Here is a 16371-nt window from a genome sequence, read left to right on the forward strand (position 1 = left end):
GGAGGAGGGGGGGGTGAGCACACACAGAAGGCACTTCCACAGTTTTCCACCCCTCCATCCTGGACGGGGCAGCTCAGTTCCAGTCCTGTCCCCTCTCTTCTCCCCCCCCCGGGGGGGCTCCGGCTTACCTGAGCCGACCACGTGTTTCCCCTCCCCCACCCAGCCTCGTGGCCGGGCAGGGGAAGGAGGCCTGACACGTCTCTCTGCTGGAACCAGGATCTGAAAAGAGGGCCGAGCCCCTCAGACTCCTGCTTTTAACTCTTTGTGTCCTCAGAGGCGTGTCCAAACCTCTGAGTGACCAATCCAGGTGCCAGCAGAAAAGCTGATCACTGATTGGACTGCCCACATCCCCCTGGAAAAATTCACCTCCCACCCCAACCACGACAGCATGGTGTAGAGATTTTAGCCTAGGAAAAAACAATGTGCTGGGGAGTGAGCAACCATGAAAGAAAGGAAAAAAACACAGAAAAAATAGTGAGTAGAGAAGCTTGGTACAAAGGAAGTGGCCTGAATTGGAAAGAGAACTCATTGGTGCCAGCCTGCCTTTGAAAGCTTGCTAAAATGCATTAGACAGTTGCAAACAGAGTTGTAAAGGGGAAATTTAATCTCCTTCCTAGAAGACAGCAAAATTTAACTGATGCTGGAAAAGGGGGAACCTCCTGTGATGCTGTATGGCTAATTTTCACAGTTAATATTTAGTTCTTTCAGATATTGCAAGACAGCATTTATCATTTTACTAAATAGAAGTTGCTATTTGGGAAAATCTGCATATTAAATGTTATTTTGTAGGGCATGTTGGCATGTTAGGCAGTCCTCAGGCTCCTTTATCCACTTGGACCTGACCTGCTGCAACTGCATATTTTCCTTCATTCAGTGAGCTTTAGCTGAAAAAAACCCCTGCCAATATTCAGTAACACAATCCAATAAGAAAAGGCATGGTATTAAGAAGAACGGTTAATATGGGAAATATTTTTCAAGACAGAGGTATTCTGCTTGCAGTTCTGTTGACTTTATCCATGCATGTATAGTGCACAATTATGGCATAAAGGATTACCTACATCCATGTGCAGCAGACTGCATGGTAGCTACCAAATCTTCACTCTGTAAATAATTTACATTTATTGCCAAGTGGGATCAGAATTTTCCAGTCTTGGAGGAGATTAAGGTCTTGTCAGTCCATCATGATGTCATCACTGATGTCTACTAGCCAATTCCACAAATGTGAAAGTCTAGATATCCTACCTCTTCTTGGATAAGTTGTTTGATTCCTGGAGCTAATTTGCTCAAGTTGCATCTGTCTCTCTCAAACTTCATGTAGAATTTGCTCTGGGTGAGAAGAACAAAGAGAATACTGATATTAGTTTGTGCTTTGGGCTAATTTGGAAAGAGTAGAATATTTTATATTTTGTATTCGACCTGCTACTAGTCTTGCTAGTAGGAAGGAGGCTTTTTTTTTGCTGTGATACTCAAAGTGCTTAATTAATACTCACCAGAGCTAAGCCCTGTAAAAAATAACTGATAATATTTTTTTTGGTTGGGAGGTTTTTGGGGAGTTTTTTTGTGGTGGATTTTGTTTTGGTTTTGGATGTTGCTTTTTCTTTTTTTTTTTATGAAAAGAAGAGAGGCTGGCCAGCTGCCATGAGTAACACAGGAAGAATGCAATTATTTCTGATGAAGACTGTCTGTTAACATTTTGTCTGCCTGTGGGCTTGGAGTTGGTCATTCCAGTCTTTTATTCAGGAGGGATAAACACATTGTAAAATATGGTGAGATAATGTTGGATATTGAGTCTTCAAATAGAATTAAAAGGCACCATTCAGAGCACACAAGGGAGCTGTTTCAACATGTGAAATGCACAGAACCAGGTTGCCTCAGACTATATTGATCAGCAAATAGCAACCTGTAATTCACATTTCCACAGTAAGGGTTGCCTGCACAGCGCTTCCATAGCCTGTTCTTCACAGGTGGACTCTGTTGAAGAATTCAGGGTGGTGATCAGTCAAACACACTGCCAGCACCAGGATGGCGCTGCCGTGAGATTTTCTGCCAATTGAAAAACAAAGACCTAGGACAGGGTGCAGAGGAAACCTTTTGTTGACACCAGGTTATGGCATTGTGCTCTTAACCTGCTGCCAGCCCAGGAGGTGAATTTGCTTTCTTTGGGTTGAGATGCCACGACCTGTAAACCAGAAATATCTTCCATTTATGAACACTAAGCAACATGTCTTTATTAGGACTGTGCTATTCTTAAGTAGCAAAGGCTAGGATTTGTTACAATATAGCATGGAAAGAAATTAGTCATCCATGAGCTGGAGTAGGACAGGTGTTTTCCAACCTAATTGATTCTGTGATTTTGTGATTTTCCCTTTTATGTGGTTTCTCCATTTCTGCCTTGTAGGCCACAAGCCCTTTCCTTCATTTTAGGTGATGCATTTGCAATTTCAGTTTGTACATTTCCCTTTCTGGTTTTCTCTTCATTACTATATAGGAGGGGAATAGATATGAGAATTAGGGGGAAAAGCAGTGAGCACACTCAAAGCCACAACAGAATGGTTTGGGGAGAAGTGGTGTCTTTAGGTATGGCTATGACATCTGGATACTTGGGAATTACATCCATGTGCGTGAACTAAAATTAGAAATGCCAAAATACTTATAAAGGGTCCAATTTACAAGCCATGTATCATTTTTGCACTGAATAACTGATTAGTGTTTGCAGTTAGCACCATTTATGTCTGAAATAGAACAGTAAGTGCAGTGTCCCTGTTTGCTAGCACTCCAGGCTTGGGGCTGTAGTGTAAAGTAGAATGTCAGGCAGTGCCTCTCTGAGCCTAATTTATGGCTTTGGAACAGCTTGGTACACACCCGGGGTGGGACTGGGTGATGGGAGTAAAGAAACCCCCACCTTTCCCTGTGCCCTAACAGCAGATTGCCAGGTCTGCAAAGCTCTGCTGCATCAAAAGTAGATTAAATCTTTATTTAAGAAGCACAAGATGGGGATAGTGCTCTTAAACAGTAGCTGCTATTAAAATGTCAGCGTTGCTGTCAGTCACCAGCCAGCACCTGAGTTAACGCTGCTTTCCTTGGTAGTGGGAATGGAAAATGGGTTTCTACTTACAGTGAATTATTGTAAATGAGGAACACAGATCTAATCCTTTTTGATATGGCTTATTATTCATCTGTAAGATTAAAAATGTATGTTGTATTACTTCAGGGGTTGCACTGACCTCTAGATTTCATGTTCCTGGATTCTAATTCTTCTTATGTACTGTTACGTATTTATTCCATATATTGGCAATATCAGGGCTTAGTCATACATGTGAAAGAAAATGTAAAGTTACAGATAATGTAGTGATTGTCCATTTTCTGAAAACTTTAGCGTTTTGTCTTGTGAGCATTGTGCAAAATGGCAGATATTGATATCTTAGCTAATTATTCAATCAAAGAGTTGGCAGGTCAGTCAGTGGTAACGATGTACAGTGGACTAGAATTGATCACACTTCATTTCCCATCAACTGGCAGAGCAAATGGTAGCTTGGATGATAAGTCAGGATCATTGCCAGTCATTTCTTGGGCTCATGCCTTCCATTATTTATTTTTTTTCCCTCCAGATGAGACCCCCCCCCAGATTACTGGATGAAAGTGAATGCCCTCTGATGCTGGTGAATAAAGCAATGCAGAGTTTTTGTAGCCTCTGAGGGATGTGAGACTATTTCTGGCTCCATAATTGATGCTGCTGCATAGTCCTATAATCACCTAACCTTATTGAATTGTCCCCATGTGGAGATTTGATTTCAAATTTTGTAATCATTATACATCATTTATTTTCACATAGATTACAGGTTCATCTGTAAAGTGACACAATTTCACCCCAGAGCTCTTTGAATATTTGGCTTTTCACTTTAACTCTTTTTGGATGTGCTTCTGACACTTCCAACTTTGGTGATTTACTAGTAATTAGTAGGGTTCCATGACAGATTTATTGCAGCTTTCCAAGGACTGATGAATCAGATATGTGGCTATGAAGAAGAGGTTCCCTAAGACTTTTATTTAACACAGAAACCCAGAGATAGATCCCTTGAAGAGCTTTGGTGTGTAAAGCAGGACTTAACCCACTTACAGCTCTTCTCCTAAACCTGAATGTGAAGTTTCAGTTTAAAAAAATCTTTGCTAGCTGCTGACTAACCCTGAAAGCACATAAATGAGCTTTGCTGTTTCTTCGTTTGAATTTCAAGTGAACTGGATGCCTACATTTGTTTTTCTGCATGTGCCAAAATCTATGCCTGATTCCTGTGTAAGGCTGCTCAGGAGCTGAAAATTAGGATTTCTTTCTCCCAAGTGCTCTGGCAGGCCTGGCAGAGCCAGCCTGCATTTCCCCAGCTGGAAGGGACGGTGTCATCTCCCCCAGGATCACCCCGGGCTGGAGGGAGCTCACACGCGGTGTGGGGATTCTGTGTGTGTTCCAGTTTCTGGGCTTGGGGTATTTTGTTCCTGTCAAAAAGGTAACATACTGTTTAGCTTTTGGGGTAGAGATTGATTCCTTTGGAAAAGGTGAATGTTCAAAAATAATCTAGTTGTGACAGGGTCTAATGTTTTTGAGTTAACAAGCTTTTCTTTTGAAAATACATTGTTTTTATTTGCTGTCCCAGGTGTCTGTTGCTCAATACTAATTGAAAAAAATAAATCTTATTTCAGATCTGAAACCATCTTCATGCTAAATAGATATACATTGAACCAAAATAAACTGTTTTAATAACTTATTTTTTAATTAAATGCAAATGTAGCATCCTTTGCAGTCTGCTAAAGCAAACATAACCCCCAGCACATTTAGCATGTTAAAAAGAAGATTTTTGCTGTGTTCACAATATTACACAGTAATTAAAAAGGAAACCAGCTAAGCCTTTGGAACCTGTCCCCTTCCCTAAAATGTAATTAATTTCTGTTTAATTATAATAGGAGGGCTGCAGCATGATTGTTGTTTTTGAGGGTAGAAATCCTTCACTGTTGCTTTTTTTTTTCTGAGTGTGTGTTTCTGGAAGCAGAACACACGACAGAAAGGGAAAGATTTGAACCACACTCCAGCTGTAATTAAGTGCTGACACATCAGTGGAGTTTGGCTGCGTTTCCTCAAATGTGGGTTTCCAGGACAGAGGCTCCTCCCGGCTGTGCTGTGCTGACAGGGGCTGGGATTTCTCCTGGGGGATGCCTGTTCATCTCCTCGGTGTGCAAATCTGGGAAACATGCAGGGCTGACAGTGCAGGCACTGCCCTGCCCAAGGTGAAATTCCCACTTTGTCCACCCCGGTTTTTGTTAGGGTGTCAGGTTGCCAGCTGTCCTCAGTTCCTGTCCCCTGTGAGCGCTTTGGACTCTCCTGGACTCCCGGTGCCTGTGACTGAGCCTGGATTATGCTCTCGTGCCATCTCCTGGCAGATTGTCCCTGGTGTGCCCTGTCCTGTGCAGATGTGTTTGTCACTGTGTGCCAGCCCTGTCGGTCATTGTGTGCCAGCCCTGTCGGTCATTGTGTGCCAGCCCTGTCGGTCATTGTGTGCCAGCCCTGTTGGTCACCGTGTGCCAGCCCTGTTGGTCACTGTGTGCCAGCCCTGTTGATCACCGTGTGCCGGCCCTGTCGGTCACCGTGTGCCAGCCCTGTTGGTCACTGTGTGCCAGCCCTGTTGGTCACTGTGTGCCGGCCCTGTTGGTCACTGTGTGCCAGCCCTGTTGGTCACTGTGTGCCGGCCCTGTCGGTCACCGTGTGCCAGCCCTGTTGGTCACTGTGTGCCAGCCCTGTTGGTCACTGTGTGCCGGCCCTGTTGGTCACTGTGTGCCAGCCCTGTTGGTCACTGTGTGCCGGCCCTGTTGGTCATTGTGTGCCAGCCCTGTTGATCACCGTGTGCCGGCCCTGTCGGTCACCGTGTGCCAGCCCTGTTGGTCACTGTGTGCCGGCCCTGTCGGTCACCGTGTGCCAGCCCTGTTGGTCACTGTGTGCCGGCCCTGTCGGTCACCGTGTGCCAGCCCTGTTGGTCACTGTGTGCCAGCCCTGTCGGTCACTGTGTGCCAGCCCTGTTGGTCAGTGTGTGCCGGCCCTGTTGGTCACCATGTGCTGGCCCTGTTGGTCACTGTGTGCCGGCCCTGTTGGTCACTGTGTGCCAGCCCTGTTGGTCACTGTGTACTGGCCCAGTGAGATCAGTGGCAGAGCTGGGGCTGCAGGTGCCTCCAGTGGGTTCTGAGGGGTCGGAATGTGCTGTTCAGGTAGGTGAGCATTGTTTGAGGCAGTGAAACTGGAAAGATGAACTTGCATGTCCAGTGCAGAATAAATGCTTTAGAAAATGCCTGTTGCTCTGAAGAAACTGAAGGAAGTTCATTCACATGGAAGAAGATTCCTGGGCTGCAGCCAGGTGTGGTACAGAGCCCTGAAAAGCAAACATTAGTTACAGAATTTAAAACTTCCTGCTGACAGGTTATCAGTTAGATTTCAAGGCATTCAGTAATGGTGATCTTTAAACAATGAAGATTGAGATGTACTTGGAAAAAGTGCAATGTAGAACTTCTTGGTTGTGCTGCCATGTTCTCCTTTTCATTCTTCCATCACCACCACCACTGTCACCCATCTTATCCTAGCAGTTTGGGCTGAATTTTATGTACATTCAGTATCACTAAAGACAGCAGTGCTGTGCATCCACCTATCTTTTTTTTCCTTCCTTCTTTTGCCTTCTCTTTGCCTCCTGTTCTGGTTGCGAAATGGATCCACGGAGTGATCCAGTGAAATACACTCCACCCCCAACCCAGGAAAAAGAGCAGGAATTGTTCAATGCCACAGCCAGGTAAAATGCACTTAAATGACACACATGTCACATCCAAGGAGTACAATTTAGGACTAAGAATGTAAAATAAAAAGCAGATAAAATGTATAAAGCACTCAGAATTCCCCTGTGACTGTGACTCCACATTTCACCTCTTTGTAGGAAGGTTTTGTTTCTGCTGCTGCTCACTAAGAGGTGATTCCTTTTTTCTTGATTTCTGAAGTATCTGTTTTAAACCTACCTCTTGCATTTTCTCTGGCACACCTTCGTACACCTCAGATTCCTTGACCAAATGCACTAGGTAGTTGTGATTTTAAGTTATATCATTTCACCTGTTTTAGATCAGTTACATCTTTAAGCAAGGAATTTTACTGAAGAGTGTTTACTAAGTGCTTGGGAATCATACTTCACTCAAAATAATTGATGGTATAGCACAAATAAAAGCATTTGTGTGCCACAGCCACAAGCCACTGCCCTGAACACCTGTGAAGGACACAGATCTGGAAACAGACTTTACTTCTAGCAAGGTCAGCCCCTGCTCTTGCCCTGTAATTAGCTTGGCTTGCTATCAGCTCTTCCCTGACTCCGTTTTTTGTGGGCTCCCTCTTCTCATTTGCCCTGCAGCTCAGGGTACCTTCCTCTGAGAGGGACCTTCCTTTTTCTCCAGCCAGCCTTCTTCAGTGGTTCCTGCAGAGATTCCAGTTAGCCTCATCCTTTTCGCCCACACAGAAAGCTTTGACATTCTGCTGGAAACTGCAGCACACATCTTTGGAGAAGCAATGCCACATTGGCAGACAGAGTGCCAGCTCTTGTACTTGATTGTTTAATTAACCCTCACTGGCAGGTTCATTTCAGTGCTAAATGTTTCCATCTACAAAGTGTTTAATTTCATATTAACCTGCATGCAGACAAATAGATTCAATACAAACATCCTGATTGGATAAATGTGTTTATTTTTGTCTCCTGATCAGGACTGTGGTAATCGTGAACAATTGGAGAAACATATTTTGAATGCTTGAGACCTTTTAACAAAACCCCCAAAACTGAAAGAGCTGACCCCTGAATTAAAATACGTATTTTTCAAATGTAGCTGTAGTCCAAAATCAGTTAAAATTGCAGTGATATGTAATTGCAGATAAACAGATGTTTATATGAATGCCTTCAAGATGTTTTGTTTGCATCTGAACATACAAATACTTTAGCACAAAACGCTTTCTTTCTTTTCTACCCATGTGCATGGGAGAAATTTGCAGTGTGTTTCTGTGACCTGTCACTCCTAAGTTGAATGGATGTTTTGGCCACTTCAGCTTCCAGTACCTGTTTCCAGCATCTGTCTTTGGTGTCAATATGCCACTGATAATGGAGACTGCCTTGGGATCCTGCTGTGGAGGTGGTACAACTTTGTGTATTATTGAATCTGATACATCCTCAGAAAAACATTTTAAATTCAGACAGTATCTTCAGCAGGAAACAAAAAAGGGTTTAAATTGGCTTTCTTTAATTTTGTTCTTTAGTTTCTGGTGCGTTGTTAAGTCAGAGGGACAGAAATAAGAGGATATAGAACAGCCTGGTTTTCATAAAACAAGCCCATGAAGATTACATGGAGCTACCACAGGAGAATCAAAAGACCACGAGGCTGAACATTTTTGACAGATTTTGAAGGAAAGACGTTTGAGCAAAACTTTTGAACAAAGACCTTTCAAAGGAATTAGCAGCATTATTTTTTATTTCACTCTACTTCAGCCAGGTAGAGAAATACAAGACAAAATATATTTTAGAAAAATTTTCCGTGGGGTCAGTAACTTTTCTAATTAGAGATTTGGTCTTATATTTTATCTGGCCTATTCTAGGGGCTCTGCATGCTGTGTGTTCTGTTAAAACTGGATACCATTGGAAGGCCTGGCTTTGTCCTTACAATGCCCATCACATTATTGTCTTGTAGAAATAATAGTTGTAGTGAGAGTTTAGATGTATCTGGATGAGCCAGATTGTGCCACAGAAAGAAAAAGTGCTTGAATTTGAAAACTTAGGCACAAACTTTAAGGATCAGTGATGCTTGGCTTTAAAGTTGGGTTAGATAAAAAAGGGACCCTGTGAAGCTTGAAGCTCAAAAAATATCCTGCACAGCCATGACAGGTGCAGAGAGAGCATATGAGGGCATACTTACGAGGAAGTATTTAGCTGGAAAGAACTGCCAAAACATACCAAAGCAAAGGGGAGAAGTTGATGTGAAAACATTCTGAAGCAAAAATCCAAACTGTCCAATACCTTTCCTGGAGATGGTTATAATTTCTGGTTTTCTGACACTTCAGTGATAACAATTTGCATAGTTAAGACACCATGCCTGTGGCTTTATTTCATTTTAGTGCAAGTTCTTCAGCTGCAGAACAAAAGCAAAGCAGTTTGATATAATATGGATGTCTATTTGCACTCCTTTTAAGATAAACATTGGGCAATAACCATTTCTTTAGAGCCTGTATATTGTTCATATGACACTCTCTCTTGTATAACAGTTCATGTTCATCAACATGATACATTCTTGCCTGATTTTCCAGTTCTGCCTTTCATTGAGGATATTCTTTTCTTTCTCTGATTGCTTTTTCTTCTGAGACCATTACTCTAGTTGATAGCTTCGGGTTATCATTGTATCCTATCTCCCTCTCCAATAAGCCTATGATTGATACTAATCTTCCTCATGGGACACATTTATAGGTTTCAGGATGGAAACTACTCTCTAAATCTTAGCTTTATATGTGCTGACAATTTGCAAGGTTGCACCTTATATTCACTTCAGGTGGCTTAGGGGAAAACATCAGCACCTGGTAATCATGCTTCTAAAATAAGAAGAGAAATGTGCCCCATATAGCAAAAGTTACCCTGCTGTTCATCTCCTGTGCTGCTGCCTCTGCTCGTGTGTTTCATGTAACTAGAAAGGGCTCAGTTTCTATAGCTGGTCAATGTCCTGTAACCAAACTCATGCCTTTTCTTTCCAGTGAGAGAAGCCATATTTTAATTAATCTAATGGAAGCTTTGACTAGCAGGCAGTCCCCTGAAAAGGAGTTAATGTGCTGGAAAACACTTCACACAAGCAGAAGACTCTTCATTGACTAATGTGCTTAACGGTACTTTTCGAAGAAAATTGCTCCAGTGAAAGCTTTGTGGAGTGCATTTGTTGGGTTTTTTCCTCTTCATAATATAGCCTCATGTTCTGAAATTTAATTAGATCTGTCTAAGGACCTTTAGAAAATAGGATTAGTATATTTTTCCTACAGGTTTTGCAGATGCCCCTCAGTAGGGTATTGTGGCAAAAAAAAAAAATTTGATTCCTTGGCAGAATAAAACGTCAGGTGCTGTGATCACTAGTGTGAGGAATGCATGTGCTGGAGTTTGGCTATTTCACTGTCTTATCCAATATCTGAGGGCAGAATCCAGTGATATAACTAACTCAGAGGAATCAATGAGAAATGACAATGCTAATGTTTCCACAATATTTGCATATTCAAGCTCCACAGCCCAAGAAACAAAGAGAAGTAATAAGAAATTCGTTTATCTTTTATCTTTTTAAACAGACATGCATTTATCTTTATGATAATAGCAGACAAAATGAGCAGACTTGCCAGACCTTTTTTGAATTGCAAAGTTTTGCTGCAAATGCTTGTTATTTGGATTTGCATAAGGATTAACAATGTTGGGCAAGTGGTATCTCCTAACCCTTTGTGTTTACTTGTGCGTTATCAGTCACTGGGATAGTTTTGAAAGCAGTCAGTGCTTTTAGTTCAGTGGATAATGCAGTTTGTTTTCCTGGTAAATTCTGTAATGTTCCAAAAGTGTACTTCAACAATAATTATAAATGTATTTGCTCAGAGGATTTTGTTTTCCCTCTTTGACACCACTCTGTATCTGCCAAAGGTGCTCTTATCTAGCATAAGGGCTAAAGAATCAAAATTTATGAAACTTGAGGGGGAAGTCTGAGCTGGCATGCAGAGCATGGAAATTAAACAACACTCTCTGTATGAGTACACATGTGAAAATGTCATGGTCAAAGAAAAATAATCTTTTAGATCTGAACTTGGCTCCACAAAATCAAAACTTACAGATACTTTAAAAGGGCATTTACCTCAGCAAGCTGAAGTTGAAAACTTTTCTCATACTTTAGGTGTTTCAGCTTGGTTTTTTTGCTCCAGCTTTTTATACATATAAGTGTTACCTACAATATTCCAATATGCATCTGAATGAGTTCTGCTGTTCAGAGAACACTGGCTTGATACCATCATTTCATAGATGGGGCTTGAAAAATAGCAAACTCTTTCAGCTTGTATGTGTTTGGGGGTTTTTTGTTTTGTTTTTGGTTTTGGTGTTTTAATTTTTTATTCCTTTCATAGTATTATGAAAGCACTGTTCCATCAATACATTACAAACCAAAAATGATGAGGGATCCTGCATTATTTTCCCAGGATCATGTCTCCTGGAGTCCTTGCATTGTGGAAATCCCTCGTGAAGTGTACAGCCGTGCTTCACTAATGAGACAGCGTGAGCCCCACAGCTTGCTGCACTGGCTTACAGAACACAAGTTACTTGGCAAACGTGAAGCCTCAGGGTTTCTATTCTACTTTGAGGTGATTGTTGGGAATCTCTCAAAGAAAAGCAGATCTGGTCTTTGAGTTTTCAGTCTTTTAGGGAAAATATTGAGGAAGGAGGCACACTGATAAAAACAATACATGTAGCTTGTCAGAAGGGATGGACATAATGGCAGGAGAAGCTTTACACTTGGGGCAGTGCTGAATGACAGGGCCTCAGCAGAGCTGGAGTATTCAGCTGGAGCTCCTGCAGAGCCTGGGATATAGTTGTGACAGGGGGATTATCCTCCAAGCCTCTGGCAGTAGAGCATGGGAAGGAGCAGCGAGCCTGGTGGAGCAGTGGTTCCAAGCCAGCAGCTTGTGAGAAACCTCCGAGCTGCTCAAAGCTACAAGAAAGTAAAAATAAAATTGAAGCTGCCAGGACAAAATATTGTATCACTGGCAAAGCCTTAATTATTTAGTGTTTTTGCTGATGGCTGATGACGCAGCAATCAAGAGCAAGCCACAAGTAATAAATTGCATTGAACATGGTGTGAACTCAGGGTTCATTAGCATCCTATAGGAAATGTTGATTAAGTTCTGTGCAAAAGGCAAGTTACATAAAAAGCAAATACTGAGGTGACATACAGTAAGTGTCACAAGCTGTTGTGCTTAGGCCAGGCACAACAGGCACCGGGTGGGGGAGACAATGAAACTCCTTCTAAAGAAATCACCTGCTTTGGAACAAAAAGAGAAAGCAAGGCTGCTCTGGAATAAGGCCACTTTCTCCTGAACCAATAAGCCTGGCTCTTACAGGGTTCTCACTCCAGGTCTTTTTTTGTTGTTGTTTCGGTTTGGGGTTTTTTGCGGGGGTGGGTTTGCTTGTTTGGTTTGATTTGGTGTTGTTGTGTTGTTGTTGTTGTGGCCAGGTCACCATTGCCAAGATAAAATACTCTGGCTTTTATTTATAGAACAGATTTTTTTTGCACTACTGATAATGGAGTGAACTGAACCCAGGGGTCTTGAAAGTAGGTCATTAAGTATTCAGTAGAAGAAAAAGTGTGGTTTACAGTGTTTGTGATTTTACTGGAGAGAGCTGTCTTCTTAATCTTGGCTTTAAAATCAAAAGACTTCTATAAGAAAAAAAAAAGATTTCATCACGAATAAAATAATTATATCTGAGAATAACATATTTTGTATCAGGAACACCGTTTTTCAATTTATTCTTCTTGAGCACTTGAGCACTAAAGTGTCTGAAAATAATATTTTTCGATCATTGGACAACATAGATTTTAAAGTCAATAACAAAGCAAATTGCCTCAAATTGGAAAATACAGAAACAACTGTGGCATCATTTTTTGTTTCATTAACCAAATCAGGCATTTGTAATCCAGCAGCACTTCTGGGCTGATTTCTGGAAGCGGGAGTTGCCAGGGGTCAGTTTGGCCTGTGGGAATACCTGTAGCTGTGCAAAGCTGCCCTGACTCGTTGTGGGCACCAAGGTGCTGTTACGGGGTTTCCCCATGACACAATTCCCCTGCTGCCTTCATTCCCTTGGACAGCCCCTCTATCCTTGAAAAGCACCAGCTGATTTGCCATCTGCTGGGGCTCTGCACTGTGAGCTTGTTGTGTAACCTCTGTTCTCCCTCTCTCCCTGCGTGTCTTGAGTTGACTGGAACTGAGTGGTGATTTGGGTGATTTTTTTGGACAGTACCTGGCTCATGTGCTGTCCAAGTGCTGTAACAGTAGCCATGTGCTCTCCCTGTCACAGAGGTGCTGTCCAGGGAGTTCAGGTACACAAGAGCTGTGGCTGCTTATTAACAATGGCTACGATTCAATGTCAGCAGCTTTTACATGCATGATATGTTACACTTCAAAGTAATTAACAAAGATGCTATAAAACTCACCTACCTCTCACTCCATCCCTTTTGAAGCAAGGCTCCTGAAATATAACTCATATTTCATGGGGTTTGCTTTTTTTCACTTTGCCTCTCTTTTCCAAAATATCACTGTAATAATTACCGTAACAGCGTTTTCTGTGGGTTAATGTTCTTCTGGCTTAATGGCCCCTGGTTATTCTCAGGCCATCAACTTCTTCCAGCTGGTCATCAATCCCAAAGAACTGCCTTGTGCCTCCATTATTATTGCTTAAGCAGACGACATTTCTGGTGCCACGGCTGCCTCCCAATGAGATGGTATTACAGCCGATGGCTTTTTTCCCCCTTGCTTTCACTGTTGTCAAAGCATTATAAACAGCTGGAGTGAGAATGTTGTGGCTGTTCACTGTGAATTCCTCTGACAATTTTTAGGTGCGAGTTTTGTAGACTTCAGCTGCAAGAATCTGAGTGAGGCGACTGAAAATTACTTGCCTAGAGCAGCTACAAGGGCTCAGCCCCCATGCATCATTCAGGAAGTGGCTAGGCAATACCTGACTGTTTCAGTCTGAAGACTTTTTTCCCAGAAGGAACATGTTTCAAACAAGGTCTGGGACAGATGTTCTGGAGGGTGTTAATGTTCATTATGTAGCCTCGGACCCCTCCCCCAATTTTCCACAGCTCTGCTGATGGCCACACTTGTTTCCTAACAATTGATGGATTCTGTGGCAGGCTTTTTTAAAAGAAACAAGGAAGTTGTAGCTCAGTAGGCCAGACAGCAGCAGAGATAGTTTAGGTGAAAATGCCTTGCTGTGTGGATATTCAAACCTATGTGAGTTAACATTGGTGCTGACTGCATTTCCTGTAACCTCATTAGCACCTTGTCTTGCTTTCCCAAGCATGGTGGTGGAGCAGCTAGTTCACCTTAGAGCCTTTCATAGGTAATTCATCAAAATGGCAGATGAAAGCTTAAAGGAAAATGCATGTAAATACTGCATTAGGAACTTTGGCTCACAAAAGCTTGAACATTTTCACCCATACCATTAGATCTGGATTATAGTCCACAGATGTGAAAGGGACTGTTTATTGGGGGAGATGGAGATACAAGGCTTACTGGTTGAATCACTCTGCAGGTTGTATACTTTTCTTATTTTTTCTTTAATTAAAAAGTATTAAGCATTCATGAGCTAGTCTCACAGAAGAAAGAATCTCAGACTGTAATTGTAACCACTTAGTACCTTCAAAATTAAACCCAAGTTACTGCAGTAAAACACTGCTATCAAGTACTCAGGGCCAAAGCGTTTTCAAAGAGAGGCCTGAGATTGTGTCAAACCTACATCATGTATCCTTTTCAGCTTCAGAGTTCTAAGCTGTGCCTCACTGCAGACTGATTTAGTCATTGGATTCCTGTATACGTGTAGATCAGAATGATCAAGCAACTGCAGTTCAGTCTCTGCGCCAGGGGTTTTTCTGATGGGTTTTTCTGTTGGGCTGCTTTGGGGTATTTTGTGGGGAGTGGAAGGGCATTGTGGTTTGTTTGCCTTGTTGCTGTTTGTTGTTTTTCAAAGACACTAAGATGCAAACCAAGTGCAAGAATACTATTTCCTGAAGGGCTGCCAAGGCACACCCTCAAGCAGGCTTTATTTACCTCACAGTTTATTGTATTCTTGTTAGAAAGTAGCACTTTAGGAATACTGTTAACCCTTACTCCTCTTAGTTCTCATGCTAAGCAGTAGAGACATACGCCTCTATAACTGATACCTGTGGTGGTGGCATATTTCAGTAACACGATTTATCATGCATTTTCATTTTCATGGAAGCTTGTTTTACTCTTCTGCTTCCATTAGGTCAGCACTCACTGAACAGGCACCTCCCATTCCATTTTACTGTGTAACTTTCAAACATGACCTGACAAGGTAGCAAAGGTTCAGTGCACTAACTCACTGCCATGTAAAATACACACAGACATCACTGACCAGCTCTGGCTGTTGAACCATAAAGGAGGTACAAGAGCACTGCAGCGGTTGTGGCACAATTCACAAATAGCATGGAAGGATTGGGCCAGGTATTAATCCCTTCCCTTAGCAAAATGTCCAGACCCCAGGGTTGAAAAGCTATTCACACATGAACTTATGAGGACTTGATATTTATCATTTCCTGAAAAAATGAAGCAGAAGAATAGAAAACCCCCTAATTATAGCTGTTATAGCAAGTGGAAGAAGTACAATCAAAGTAAGCAGGTGGGAAGAGTAGAGAAGCTGTTGTGATTTCTGTTTATGGAGCAGCAGTGGAAAGGAGGATTTACACAATGGGCACAGCTCCACAGAGGAGCTCTAAGGGCTGCACATCTACAAACGTACAGGTAATGGTCCCCAGGTGTTTGGGAAGACTCCTCAGAGGGATTTGTGTGCACTGCTGAGAGGTTTTTGCTGTGAAATGTGCCATGAAGAGGTAAAACACAGCTGTGCAGGGAAAGGGGAGATGCCTGGAGCTAACTTGAGGTGTGTGTGTCTTTGCAGCCGCTGAGGATGCACTGCAGGAGCTGCGCGCTGGTCACCAGCTCGGGACACCTCCTGGGGAGCAGGCAGGGCCACAGGATCGACGAGAGCGAGTGCGTGATCCGCATGAACGACGCGCCCACGCGGGGCTACGGGAGAGACGTGGGCAACAAAACCAGCCTGCGCGTCATCGCGCACTCCAGCATCCAGAGGATCTTACGGAACCGCAACGAACTCCTCAACATGAGCCACGGTGCCGTGTTCATCTTCTGGGGCCCCAGCAGCTACATGAGGAGAGACGGCAAAGGCCTGGTGTACAACAACCTGCAGCTGATGAACCAGATCCTGCCTCAGTTAAAGGTGTACATGATTTCTCGCCACAAGATGCTTCAATTTGATGACCTTTTTAAACGGGAGACTGGAAAAGACAGGTGAGAACTTATACAGATACACCTAGGGGATGTCACAGAGTAATAAAATAATGCAGTTTATATATACCAATTTCAGATCTGCTCAGAGGGGCAATCCTGCCCATTAAATCCTCTGCCTCATGGGTTGTAATGTGGCATGACATGCCAAATAACATCACTGGTAACATAAGTAAAAAATACGCATCAAAATGATTTGTGTGGAGTATTGCCTCATC

General features: G+C 42.6%; 1 protein-coding gene across 1 annotated transcript in view; it reads left to right on the forward strand.

Moving 5' to 3' along the window:
• Positions 1–16371, forward strand: part of ST6GALNAC5 (ST6 N-acetylgalactosaminide alpha-2,6-sialyltransferase 5) — a 78326-nt gene that overhangs the window by 41728 nt on the left and 20227 nt on the right. Inside the window, exon 3 of the mRNA XM_063407307.1 lies at positions 15747–16156. Within this exon, the coding sequence (XP_063263377.1) occupies positions 15747–16156 (410 nt within the window). The remainder of the gene's footprint in view (positions 1–15746; positions 16157–16371) is intronic.

Source organism: Prinia subflava, chromosome 10, assembly GCF_021018805.1.
Source record: "Prinia subflava isolate CZ2003 ecotype Zambia chromosome 10, Cam_Psub_1.2, whole genome shotgun sequence".
In the NCBI taxonomy this organism is placed as follows: Eukaryota; Metazoa; Chordata; class Aves; order Passeriformes; family Cisticolidae; genus Prinia; species Prinia subflava.